Source organism: Pempheris klunzingeri, chromosome 20 (assembly GCF_042242105.1).
Source record: "Pempheris klunzingeri isolate RE-2024b chromosome 20, fPemKlu1.hap1, whole genome shotgun sequence".
In the NCBI taxonomy this organism is placed as follows: domain Eukaryota; kingdom Metazoa; phylum Chordata; class Actinopteri; order Acropomatiformes; family Pempheridae; genus Pempheris; species Pempheris klunzingeri.
This window is the reverse complement of record NC_092031.1, coordinates 16,812,162-16,826,284: the sequence shown is the minus strand read 5'-3', so window position 1 is coordinate 16,826,284 and position 14,123 is coordinate 16,812,162. Positions and strand designations below refer to the sequence as shown.

The 14,123-nt window shown below is 42.6% G+C and overlaps 1 protein-coding gene across 1 annotated transcript in view; it reads right to left on the bottom strand.

Moving 5' to 3' along the window:
* pemt (phosphatidylethanolamine N-methyltransferase) overlaps positions 1–2,514 on the bottom strand; it is a 51,502-nt gene extending 48,988 nt beyond the window's left edge. The window contains exon 1 of the mRNA XM_070851919.1: positions 2,140–2,514. Coding sequence (XP_070708020.1) covers positions 2,140–2,238 — 99 coding nt within the window. The 5' untranslated portion in view covers positions 2,239–2,514. The remainder of the gene's footprint in view (positions 1–2,139) is intronic.
* Positions 2,515–14,123: the final 11,609 nt, after the last annotated feature.

The following is a 14,123-nucleotide window of genomic DNA, read 5'->3' as shown; positions in this document are numbered from 1 at the left end:
CCTGCACAGAATATAACATAATCCTGTGGTGAAAGCTCACTATACCTACTTTTTCTGGTTAAACAAAAAGGATCTTCCAGGTCTGTGTCTGTGGGGATCCTTTCTGCAATGTAGTCAGACACTTTGAAGAGCAATCTGCAGTCTGTGGGATGACATTAAAGCCAATGTAGCTCGTTTGCCGCTTTCGAATCACAGTAAAGCACAGCGATTACTGTTGTTACTGTGACTGCACGCTAAAAGAAAATCTGATGACAGCCAACACAGGGGTGTTTAAAAGTGAAGCATGGCACAAGGCATAAAAAAGGAATTCTAATGACTAATATGAAGCGGAGCAGCATAGATTGATATCCCTTCTCTGTCACACACTGGGGCGCTCTGTGTGGTTTTCCAGCGTATGCCTTTTGACGCCAGAGAAGAGGAACAACAAAGTATTTCTTTTAGGTCAATGCCCTCATTTTTCTTTGGGTGTGTTAATATCACAGAGCTGGAGCCACAGGGGCAGCACAGCCACATGTATTTCATGTTATTTTAGAGTTTGAAAGGCCTTATCTCCACTTTCATAACAAGCTGCTGGGCTTCTTTTTGCTCCATTACATAAGACTGTGATCGAATCAAACAGAGCTCTGTGTGCTAATGTGTTATCATCAGGAAGAGCAAACAAACAGAGAGCTTAGAAGAAACAATACAATATGAATTAATACTTAAAGCCCTGTGAGCAGCCCGTAGAGGCTGTGAGGTTCATTGTCCACTGCAATAGAAAAGTGCCGAAAGCAACCAGCTAACACTTTTTTCCTGTTCTGACAGCATCCGTCCTGACGTTTATGTATGTATAGTTGCTCTGCTCGCCTAATGGTGGAAGGAATACGAGGGGGGGATCAAACAAAGCCTTTAGATTCCCCCTCCTGTGATCACGAATATCTATATTCAGTTTCATTGTAATCCGGCCAGTAGTTGTCAAGATGCATCTTGTTCTGTTCTAATGTTTTCTCACACTGATGTGAGAGGTGGTGGCAATTACCAAACAGAAAAGTATATTTAAAGGAGAACTCCATCAGTTTTACACATCAAAGTCTGTTCACGGGTCTTAACGAGTACTACAGCATATGGGCATGGATTTGTATGGTGATAATAAGCTCCCAGAGGGAGCTGTGAGAACTCTGATATCTGATAAGTTGCCTCAAATGATGTCACCTGAGGCAGCGTCACTTGGCGCTGGACTACACGTTTGAAAATGAAAACAATCTGGGGGTGAGAAGTTAGAAATAAGTGCTCCTCCCTACAAGAATAGCACAACCGAATCTCGGGCCAAACAGTCAGGGGTTGAGTTGCACTGTGGGTAATGTAGGCGCCAGGTATTTTACGAGTGAGAAGAATGCATAGGATAAAAGTGACAATATCTTGGGTCCATTGTGAGTTACAGGAGTGCAATGCTAAATCTGTGGAGCATTCCTTTAACTGTACTATATAAATCTCAGGGGATCTCAGATCTGTTCTTCTCCTCTGCGCCAAGAGATACAGGCTGACAGGCAACAGGACAGGACGACCCTGCTGCGTTTAATGAGTGCTCTGACTTTGAGAAAGGAGCCATTGAGTGAAACAGGGACATTTCCGTTGATATGTCTTAACTGCTGAAAGCTGGCAGAGTTTGCTGTCAATATTCTGTTTTATGATACTGTCCACAAACCCCATGATGTCACCTAACTTATAGTTTACATAAATTAGTGCAAATGTATATAAATATGTGAGCAAAATGGTTAGAAAAATATGTAGCACACAAGGAACGTTGCTTTCTTCTTAATCTGAGCTGTATGCTGGTTTCAGAACAAATGATACTTCAAACAAAATAAATGTTTAAAGAACTACATTTTAAAACATGATTTCGTAAGGAAAATTACGTGTATATTGTGCTTTCCTGCGTTGCATTGTATTGCTTGGAGTTTTTGTGCAGTGGGTTTTGCAGAAAGTCGTGCTTTTATTTTGAAAACCGCAGCTGTTTTCCGGCTGTCCGCTGCTCAGTAATGACGCAGACTGGCTCAGGCGGCCAAACCGGGACCGTCTCCGCTTGCCTGGCCATTTACACCGATTTACATCAATGTTAGACATGCAGAACAGCCTCGTTTTGAACAGGTGTCGTTTTACCTTCGAATAATCGACGTTATTGAGTCCCCCGCAGCAGTCCAGCAGCACCGGAGGTTTATCTCCAGCAGGATTATTGTTCCGAGCACTAATGTCGCTCATGCACGCCGAGTGAACGCTGGCTGACCTGCAGCTCTGCCCTTTGTGTGCGGGAGATAACGAAAATTGCACAACATTCAGCGCAAGGGTCGTATTTTTCGGTAAAAGAAGGGTGCAGTTGCTGTGGACGACCGCACATGTCCAGATAACCTGTAACCCTGCTCAAGGCATACTGGGAAATGTAGTTCACAGTGCACCTTTACCTGTTATAAGCAATTAATTGGTATCTCACACAGGTAGTCCCTATTGTTGCTCAGAAATTAGCTGATTTGTATTTTTTTTTTTTACTTGTGGACCTGCTGCTACACAGGATGAGCTGCGGGGTTTGTTTTCTTCCTGAATGACTTTTCTTCTTTGGAGTAAATGAACAGTGTAGCTCTGCAGTGACACCTGCTGGCTGAAAAGATCAAGGCTTTTTAAAGTTGGAGGAGAGAAGAGCCAGCATTGACACCTGTAGATACATCTTTTCAGTCATCACATTTATTGGCATAAAAATCAAACACAAGGGTCAGCCTGTGGTGAAATGTATGGGTAATGATGAAATCATGGGAACTTGTAGTATTTCTGAGTGATCAAAGTATAAATCAACTCATTTAATTAAACATATCTGTTTAGAATTATGGAAGAAGAAGTCAAATTAGACCAAATAAAAAAACATCTCCTCCCCACGCCTCTTCTACATCTCGTCTCATTGTTTTCCTTCTCTTTTTTTCTCCTCCCTCCTTATCTTTCTCCCCCTTTGCTTTTCTTCTCCCTCATTTTCTCATCTCTTTTCCCTTTTTTCCCTACTCATCTCTTTCCTCTTTTTTCTTCACTGTTTTTGTTATTTCCTTCACTTGTTTTCTCTCCTCTTTTTTTCTTTCCTTGTTTGTTTATCTGGCCTCATTACTCATACCTTTCACTGTATTTATTTCCCTCCTGCATGTCATAACCGATATCCGCCGTCTTCTCCTTCCCTCCTCATCTCTCTCCTCTGTTCTTCTAATTTCATGCCCCCCCTCAATTCTTGTTTCTTCTCATTTCCTTCCATTCTTTTTCTCCCCTTTCACTCCTCTTTACCTCTCCACTTCTCTCCTCCTCCACCCCCCCGCTGTTTGTTTGGAGTCTATCAGTTAAGTAGAAGATGCCCCATGTGGAGGGAGAAACGGACAGAGCACGTAAAACCCTGCAGCTCCCTGACCGGGTACACTGTTGGTTCATCTACAAGGTGTCGGAGCCGAGAGCTCTAACATGTAAAATAAAGCAGGCATGACATCCAGCCAGCAGGCGAAGATTATGCCCATAATTAAGACTCTCTCCTCTGTCATCCCTTGCTTCTTCCTCCTGCAGCTGTACCTTTTCTTCTTCCTCACTGTCTCTTGCTGCTTCAGCTGCTGCCACCAAAGAGAAAAGTCAGGCTTTATCCTGTGCTTAAATGCTTTTGTTGCAGTCATCAGTCCTGAAGATTGCGTACTCAGAGCAAACAGATATTGTGAAAATGTGATAAGATGGGAGGACAAAATTAGGGTTATATAACAGCAGTCAGACAACAACACTGCATTTAAAATATGTGTTTAATATACAGTAAAACCGCTTAAAGCAGCTACAATCAGTACTTTAATTGTAACAATGGATCGCATACTGCTTGATGTGAGAAAGAGCTAAACAGGGTGAACGCTCCACTTACAACAGGAAGGTCTAACAAGTTATTGCTAACTAGTTCTTGGCTGAGAGCAGTAACTTAATGTCCCTCCTGGCTGCCTGGCAACTAGTCCTTGGCTAGAGAGAGTCTGGCACATAACATAAAAACCACATCATGTCACTTTTACCTAGTTTTTGTACGGATGAAATGAATAGATATGATATGTTACTGACCTTCAGATAGGGCAGATTTTGTTACCTTTTGTTACCTGTTTTTAGTCTTTATGCTAAGCTAAGCTGACTAGCTGCTGGCTACAAATTTAGCGTACAGACATTAAAGATTTGTAATTCAACTCTCTGAATAGGCATATTTTTTAAAATGTTGAACTGTTCCTTTTTAAAGGTTCTCTGTTCAATATCTCAACATCTCAGTTCAAAACATATGTGCGCCTAACCCGTCCCCCGCCTTTGGTTTGCCTCTCTTGGATTTGTTCTACTGTGTTACCTCAGTAGCTTAGCTGAGTCTGTCGCTGGGCAGCAGCTCTGACTCGTCTTTCCGCTTGGTTTCACGGTGCTATAGGTTCGCTAGTCTAACAATTCACAGGCTCACACGCACTAACATTCACATGCGGCCATCCTGATGAACAAAACAAACCTCAAATTACAACACACACAGTAAATGTGACTTCAGTCTCTGCTCAGGGTGCAAGTCTTGCTCCACTGTATCTTTACACAGCAAATCGTTGTTTCATGCTATCTTTATGTTCTAAATCTCATATAGACAACGTTTAAGTAAAATAGTCACTGAAAAGGCAAAAAATCTTGTGCTCTGTACACGTTTGACTTCTTGTAAAGTTTTATATTTCCTGTGTTCCAGACAGGCACTTCCTGTCCTCTTATATCTACAGCATGTTCTCATTTTATTTGTTTAGGACTACAGGGATTCACTTCATCGAAGAATCTGCTTGGTGCCACTAACGTCATCTCTTCCTTCTGACTCGACATCCCTAAAGGATAAAATAACTGTTGTACTAAATTAAGATTCAATGTGTGAACGGAATATGCAGGACAAGCAGAAATAGGAGGAGACAGACAGACAGACAGATAGACACGCATGAGGCTGTATGCGACATGACAGTCGACAAAGGGAGTCATTGTTGGTTCACGCAGCAGGAGTAGCTGCTTGCATCACTCTGCCTGATAAATGAGCTCCTGGGACTCTTTACTCGATGCCTTTTTTTTTTTTTTTTTGCCATTTATAGAGGAGCTTATTCATCCTGAATTTCATTCTTCATTGCTGTTTATAAGTAGGGATGATGGAAAACGAAAAACCATCACTCACAATCTCTCTCTCTCTCTCTCTCTCACACACGCTATCAAGATGTGTGTTTTCATATTATTTCTTCTGAATACGAGCTGTTCACTCTTTCTGTGTTTCAGAAGAAAGAAATCGGCCTCAGGTGATCAACACAATCAAATGTTTTTGGTAAAAAAAGGAGATAGAATCAGCCCTTTATGTGTATAATTGTCCATGCAAGACCAAAAACAATAAAGTAAAGACATAGAAACCCAAATACACTCAAATGTTTTGGAAGACCTGTCAGGTACATGCTGTATCGGTTCAGTTTGCAGGACACACAAACACACCGTTTCCACAAATTCGGCAAACATTCACACGGCTCACTGTGTTTACTTTTCTGTGAATAGGACATACTGTTTGTGTTGTTTTTATTCACACACACACACACACACACACAGAGGGCCTTCACAGAGAGTAATTGCGTGCGCTACTTATGTGTTATTGAAAGAGAAAAACGGAGGACTAAACAAGCAGCGGGAAATAAAAGACAGACCAGCGGAAGAAGACGCGCACACCGTCTCTGCACTGAAAAATTCATGAAGTTGCAATGAGACTAGAAGGCTGTCAGCTTGTGGAGCGATGGCTGAATCTAACACACAAGGTTAACAACCCTATCACTCTAATCTTCTCGTACTCTCTCTCTGTTGCTGCAGCCACTGGAAACGCTTCTTTCCCCTCTGATGTGCATGAAACACACTTCTGTGGATTCATTGACTGCAGTCAGTAGGATGGAAACACAGTCGAGCTCCTGTCAAGGTGCTGCCGAGAGTAAACACCTGTTACTCAGTGCAACTTGAGTTTGTTTGAGGATTGTGCATCACAGATGGAGGTTAAAAATAATGGGTTAACTATGAGGGAGGAGGACCTTTATTTATACACTAGTGCACAAATCCTGTCACCACTTCAACAGGTTAATCATCAAACTGATTCATCTTGGAAATGTGCAGAGGAAAGACTTTGTTTTGGCCCCTCACACGACACCACGAAGCACATATCAAATCAAACGCCATTTTTGGCACTTTTTTTTATTTGGTTCACACTTCACTTTCCCACAGCTGTATCAGAGCTCTCTTACTGCTAATGCAAATTCAACATTTCCAACTGCTGCTGGCAAAAGTGTCAAGGAGGGTTGGCACTGACCACAATCATCAAACAAGCATCCTCTAAACAAGACAAATTCTAAATTTTAGTATGCTGCACACTTTCAGCTCCAAAAGCAAACTCCATGTACTGTGCACTGGAGGAAAATTGCTTGCATGCACCATGAACTCAGAAAAAAAAGCCTGACTGACTTCCATATTGGAAGGAGGTGAGTTTGTTTGGCTGCACTGCAAACAGATACACCAACTGTGCAGTAAACCCCCAGGCTTCAGGATTGGACGAGGGATGTCACAGATGTGTCGCACACATTTTCTTCCATATTTATTCAGTTCATGCTCTAATTAGACTTTGGACTGAGAATCAAATGAAATATTACAAAATAATTCTGTTCCTATGAGGTCCTCATAGTGTAGAAAAACACAATAACACACAAACCCACACATTACATAAACGCACAGCCTGAAGGCCATATACACACATTCAACACACACACAAGCACACACACACACACACACACACACACACAGGTAAACACAGTCTATCAAAATAGAAGCATGGCAACATCATTTCCTCCAGCTTCCTCTCCTGTTCACAGTCGGGCGCTTTCAAAGAAGACGAGACCCAGTGTGAGAAAAAACAACCAGCGGAAGGCTCTACGTTTGCTTTCCCACAATCCTCCTGTCCCTAGTGAAAGCACTGAATCATCACAGACTGATAACAAATAAGCCTGATGTAATTCAGAAACACGACATGCTTTCCGCAGAATATCATGATTCGTTTTTTTCATGCTATGTTTTGCAGTACTGCAGGTCAACTTTGAGAACATTTCAAACATCCAAAACTTTCCTTTAAAAAACATCTTGACATAGTGAATGTTTTACTAGGTTTAATGTTGGAATAACTTCAGTTTAACTATCAAATATGTGAATCATCATGGGATAGTTATGAAGAGTGTACTCGAAACTGATTCATTTATCTGTTTTCAGGCTGGGTGCTATTTCTTTAAATCTGCATTAACCAATATTGTCACACTCATCTCATTAACCTCGCCTCCATCTGCTGTTTTCATGGGAAAAATCTCTAGTAAGAGCCAGATTTTTCCTTTAGTATTCAGTGTGAATTTCAGTCAATCTGTTGTATTGCAGACAGTCAAAGGGTTCATGAAACTTAAAGAGGCCCACAAAGCACAAAGCTACTGTACTGCCAGTACTAACAGCAAACAGAGATGGGCAGTATTTCAATAAAATGTATTCAAAACGCATATTCAATAAAATATGTACTTTGTAATTTGTAATTTGCTGGATAGAAATAAATGAGATGCAATTTGGAACAAAATATTTGAAGAGCTTGTATTTGCATATTTTGAATATTTAAAATACCTTGTTCAATATGTCATTTTATTGCCAAATAAGACCCCAGGTTAATTAACCCCAGGTTTAAACTGTGGAAATCTGTACAACGATTAGCCTAACCACAGCCTCTGGCTAACATGAAAGTGGATCACATGACATGTCTTGTTGGGTCCATCAACATGAGCACTGCCAACTACAGAACTTCATTTGTGTTCCTCCTGACCAGTAGCTCACGAAATGAAGCTGCTTGAGTTGGATGCAAATTTACTCTAAGATAAAGATATGAAATAAAAATAATGCATACTAAGCCAAGCTTACTGAAATATAGCAGGGAAAAAAAGGCATTCAAAAAGCATGTCAAATACACTGGTAGCATTAGCATACCAGCTAAGGAACAGTGGCATGTTGTGGTTAATCATCATATGGGACATTTTGATAGAGAGATATGTTGTTCTGTTGTTCACAGTTCCTCTAGTTTTAGGTTACTTTTTTTTTTTGTTTTACTCCTTTTCTGTGGCAGCAAACACAAAACACGGCCTTGCAGTGACTGTAATGCTGCAACCTGAGCACATCCAGACACTTTATAGCTGAATTAAGCAATTTGAAGTGGCTTGTATATCACCCTTCTATTCTTTCTGACCCCTCAAAGCATTTCAACACTACATTCAAATACCATGCCTACACTGATGGGAGGTTGCCAACCTTGCCATCAAGAGGACAATAATTACTCATACACATTCACACACTGAATTTGGGGTTCAGTGTCTTGCCCAAGGACACTGCGAATTGTGGACTGGAGGAGGTGATTGAACTGCCGATCTTCTAGTAGAATGTAGTTTTATAATGTAAAATGCAACTTTGTATTTTCAAATTACAGATGACTTGTATTTTAAGTAAATGCAGGATTAGGAACGAGGTGCCAGCAGTCAATGATGGTATCAAACAGCCAATAAAACAGGTTTTTCAAAACTTGTGACTCATCGCAATAACAATGTGTGCTGTTCAGCATAAAGATCAGCTGTGGACAGAAAGATACACAAATCCATGCACACACTATACCAAACACATGATGTTCACTTTCATTATTATATCTATTGTATGTCTGTGGATTGATATAAACTCATATGTTTAATAGTCAAATATTATGGCTTCTTCCTCTTTCACAGAATCTAGTTTCTGGTCTCTTTGGTTTTCTTGAGATTTCAGTCTAATATACAAAATAAAGTCACTCGTTGCACTGTAATCAGGTTTGACATGGAACATGAGATTATTTCTGCCCAGGAATAACGTTTCCTCTCTGCGCAGAAGGCAACTGTGGAGTAAAAATGAAATCAGTTCTCCCATCCATGAGCCATATTTAGCATCATATCTTATATATCCGGCCGTCAATGGTCCATTCATCCCAACCACTCATCAACCCATTCAATCATCTGTCTGTCCTCCCATCTGCAGTCAGTTATGAAAACTGACCTGAGCTGAGTTAAGTCTTATTTCTAGTTTCTTTTCCCCCGGGCCATTATGTCGGGCAGCCGATAAAGCAGCACAGGAAATAGGTAAGGATGGCAGATCTATCAAAAAGAAACAACAGGGATCGTCGTCTTGTTTATGTCTCGCTGCTATGACTGTCGTCAGCTGAACTGATTTAGCTGATGATGATGTGTAATCCTAAAACTCATTACCATTAGGTACTGTAAACCTTGTCCATCGATTTGTCACAAACAGCTGTCGTCAAACTAACCGTAACTTACGCGCAAAGCTTATTCACGCTAATTTACTTACGCAAATAAGCACTGATCCCAACATACTAGTCGGTGGAACTTACAGTAATATTTGCCAACATAATATGTGCCAAGAAGATGTACTGATAGTGTATATGTACTCTGAGAGGAAGGGCGTCATCAGGTTAAGCAAATCAAGCCCATGATGCGTAGTAACGGATGTTGTTGTTTTGGTACGTTGGGAGGATGCACATGCTGCCACGCTCGTCCTCTTTCCTGCTGGCACCTAAACAAACAGAGGAAGCTTCATTAGGTTTCAGGCTCTACCTGCTATGATGGAGTGAAGGCTCCGTGTGTTTCTTTAATTTGAATAGTGATGCATTTGCTTTAACTCTAACCTCTTGGAGTTAAAAGCGCAAATACGCAGCGACTCAGTGAATCACCGTGACAGGTGCATGGCAACGGTATTAACAGGACAACAAAACAGGCATCTGCATAAAAAGGACATTAGTAATAATAATAATTATTATTATCATAATTATTGGTGTGAATGCTGAAAGCATTTCTTCACCCGACTTCTAGCCCTCACAGCTCCATTAAAGCTGTAAAACGTTCATCATCTCTCCCTCTTTCAGCACATACCTCTACCTCCTTTGTGCCATTCACCATTTCATCACAGTCGTCTTTTAAAACAATAAAGTTTCTCCCTCCTTTTTCTCATATGTGTGTATGTGGCCGCGCTAGATCATCTGGTCATCGTTAGAGGTGGAGGAGCGGAAAAATCACTTGAAGCTTTTGTCTTTAACTCGCTGGTTTGGCCGAACCGTTTCACCCACAGTCACAGTTTATCACTCAAAATGTGGGTTAAGTCTTTGGACACGCAGTCATGTGACTCAGAACACACAAACGCACGCAGTGCATCCCACGAGCGATGAGCTAGCAAGCGCTCATTTCACCAGATAGAGAGCTTAGCTTACATCTACGTGTTCAGGAGAATCTCTTATTGTATATATTATTTTGGTTTAACCATTTTGGTTTAACAGGGAACAGAACATCAGTGCTTCTCTTCTCCAGCTGACTCAATCAGTGAGTTTGTTTATGTCATTGTGTTACTTCGATGCTTTTAATGGTTAGTTTGGATCCCAAATAACACACAACAACACAAACATGCTAACCAAATGAGGCAGCAGCAGAGCAGCAGCTTCCTGTGTTCTGTGTGGTAAAATCCCTGTTTTAGTGAATGTAGTCTGGTGTGTGTGCAGAGAGCGATATAACGGCTGCTTGTGGTTAAACCAAAAGGATCTTCCAGGTCTCTCTCTGTAGGGATCCTTTCCATAATGCTGTCGCACACTTAGAATAACACTCTGAGCCTGTCAGTGGATCAAACAAGCACTTTTAGTGGACCGACTGTGATCAGGTGCAGTTGGCAGTTGACTGAGTCAAACTGAACCAATTTTTAAAAAAAAAGTTCCACTTTAACGTCTGACTGAGCTGCAGTGAAACGAGGAAAGCTTCAGTGTGACTGTAGGATTAGTTGGTTCTGTCATGAGGAAACCAGCTGGAGGTTCCTGCAGGGAGACTCTGACCCATGTGACGACGTGACACCTCATCGTTTCACACCGTCACATACTAAGAGCAGAAGATGGGCCGCATCACATGACACATGCGTACATCCTGATCACATGACAGAGGTGACACAGAAAGAGTCACGTGGTTTATGGTCTCCTGTCTAAAGCATTTAAACACCACACAAGCTGATTTGTAACGCTGCAGTAGGAAATATTACATTATAATTCTGGTTGAAATAACCCATTTTGTCAATAAAATATTTATTTGAAGGTTTCCTTTAAAAAAATGTGTGTCTGAGTGCTGTTCGCTTTGTGTTTAGATTTTTTTGGGCCTGTAAATGCACCAGTGATAATATCTAATTATATGAAAACACACTTTGTCCATGACTTCTCAATTTAAAAGAAGAGCTGGAGCTGGAGGCAGGACGTGGTTAGCCTAGCTTAGCATAAAGACTGGAAGCAGAGGGAAACAGCTAGCCTGGATCTGTCCAGAGTTAAAAAATACACCTGTGAATACCTCTAAAACTCATAGATGAAAACACGTTGAGTGTGAACACAAACAGAAATGTAAAAATAACAGTGATTTCAGGGTGAGTTACGTGCTGGAGTGACTTCATCTCCCTCTTGGAGAGAAAGCTAAATAGCATATTTCTGAAAATGTTGAACTGTTTCTTCAAACTACAATTGGACAATTAAATTAAAATGTCATTTTATTATATGATACATATTCTAATATCATTTTTATATGCATCAGCTGATACTCAGTAAACAGTCTTTGATTGTATCCCAGTATGATATGAACAGTAAGACACCAGTCTGAACGATGCTCTACAGAGGAACAACTACACAGGAAATCAATATTTAAGTTCCAATTAAATGTTTTATTTCAAATTATTTCAGATTGTTTGTTATTGGATAACCGGAGCACCCGGAGAAAACCAAATTAAACACAGAGGAACAGATCAGATCCTGACCGACAGGAACCGGATTGCTCCCGTCTGTCAGGACATGAAACTGAACCTCCGTGCTGTGTGTGTGTGTGTGTGTGTGTGTGTGTGTGTGTGTGTGTGTGTGTGTGTGTGTGTATGTGTGTGTATGTGTGTGTGGTGTGTGTGTGTGTGTGTGGTGTGTGTGGTGTGTGTGTGTGTGTGTGTGTGTGTGTGTGTGGTGTGTGTGGTGTGTTTGGTGTGTGGTGTGTGTGTGTGTGGTGTGTGTGTGTGTGTGTGTGTCTTGTTTCACGCCTCCTTATTTTTCTGCTTCTTGCTCTTGTACTGGCGGCGGTGTTTCAGTGTTATAGCTTTCTTGAAGCGCCTCCACAAAGACGGCTGGCTGGTGACTTGGGCCTCCTCCAGTGGGGCGACCTCCTCGGTGGCTTGGGCCTCCCCCAGTGGGGCGACCTCCTTGGTTATTTGGGCCTCCTCCTTTGGGGCGACCTCCTTGGTGACTTGGGCCTCCTCCAGTGGTGCGACCTCTTCGGTGACTTGGGCCTCCTCCAGTGGGGCGACCTCCTTGGTGACTTGGGCCTCCTCCAGTGGGGCGACCTCCTTGGTGACTTGGGCCTCCTCGTTTGGGGCGACCTCTTCTGTGACTTGGGCCTCCTCCAGTGGGGCGACCTCTTCGGTGACTTGGGCCTCCTCCAGTGGGCCGACCTCCTTGGTGACTTGGGCCTCCTCCAGTGGGGCAACCTCCTTGGTGTTCTGTGGTGCATGGAGGTCAGTTGTGATCAAGTTGTTTTCCTTTGAAATGGGCTCACACACCAGGAGCATCATTTGCTTTTTGTAGGTATCAACTTGTTTCTGCAGTTCCTGATTGGCCTCCTGCTGCGTCTTTAGTTTGGAGACCAACTCTTCAAGAGAGTCTCTTTCGACTCTCAGCCTTTCTACCAGGCTCAGGTCTTTGGTGACTCTCTCACTAAACTCAAGCCTGAGTTCCCTCAGTTCATTTTTCAGGAGGTCAGCTCTCTGCCTTTCAGCCTGGACTTGATCTGTGAGATCTTTGATCAGGTCGTCTTTGTTGTTGTCTTTCGACCTGTCCAGGGGCTCGGCTGCGAGTTCTCTGGAGGAGAGACTCTTGATTTCCTGTGTGAGTCTCACCACCTCCTTGTCTAGATTGAACCTCAAGCTCTGCTGCTCCCTCAGTTTCCTCTCTGCTTCACCACGCAGGTACTTCTCATTGTAAGAAGCTTGCTGCGCACTAAATCTCCAACCTCTTTCATAGTGAAGGTCGGCTATGGCTCTCTGCAGACGCTGGTGCAGAGATGGCTTCCTCCCCCAGTTGTTTTGAGGTTGCTGGCCATCCCAGTAGTATTGAGATGACTGGCCATCCCAGTAGTATTGAGATGACTGGCCATCCCAGTGGTATTGAGATGACTGGCCATCCCAGTGGTATTGAGATGACTGGCCATCCCATTGGTATTGAGATGACTGGCCATCCCGGTGGTATTGAGATGACTGGTCATCCCGGTGGTATTGAGATGACTGGCCACCCCGGTGGTTTTGAGATCGCCCGCCACCCCGGTGGTTTTGAGGTGGCTGGCCATCCTCGTTGTTTTGAGGTGGCTGGCCATCCTCGTTGTTTTGAGGTGGCTGGCCATCCTCGTTGTTTTGAGGTTGCTGGCCATCCCCGTTGTTTTGAGGTGGCTGCTCCCTCTGGGTGTTTTCATGAGGCTCTCTTGCATCTATCAGAGCAGGAGAGACCTCATTAGACTCCCAATCCATATTTTCGACGGTGCTGCTGCCATCATCAGGTAGTGTAGCTAGTAACTCCTGTTTTTCGTCCTCCAACTCCATGATCTCTCCCCAGGTGAGACCCGCAGGCAGCATTGCCTCGACTGGACTGCTGTTGGCTTTCATTGATCTTCTTAATGGAACCAATCGCAGTTGTAACGTGTTTTCAATGGTTGTTGAAGTGTTCTTCGAACGGTGGTGTGTCTCAGATGTGTGGTGAACGTGTATCTCTCTCTCTCTCTCTCTCTCTCTCTATCTCCCTCGACTCAGTTTGGGTTTCGTCTCTATTTACCTCGACTCAACATTCCAAAAGTGGCTTTGATCTTGAGGTCATCAATGACACCCTCAGCCAACATTCTGATTACTTACAAACTTGTTTTTGTTTGAAAAATTGTTTTTCCAGTATTGTTCATCACATAGAAATATCTCAAGACAGTTAGATA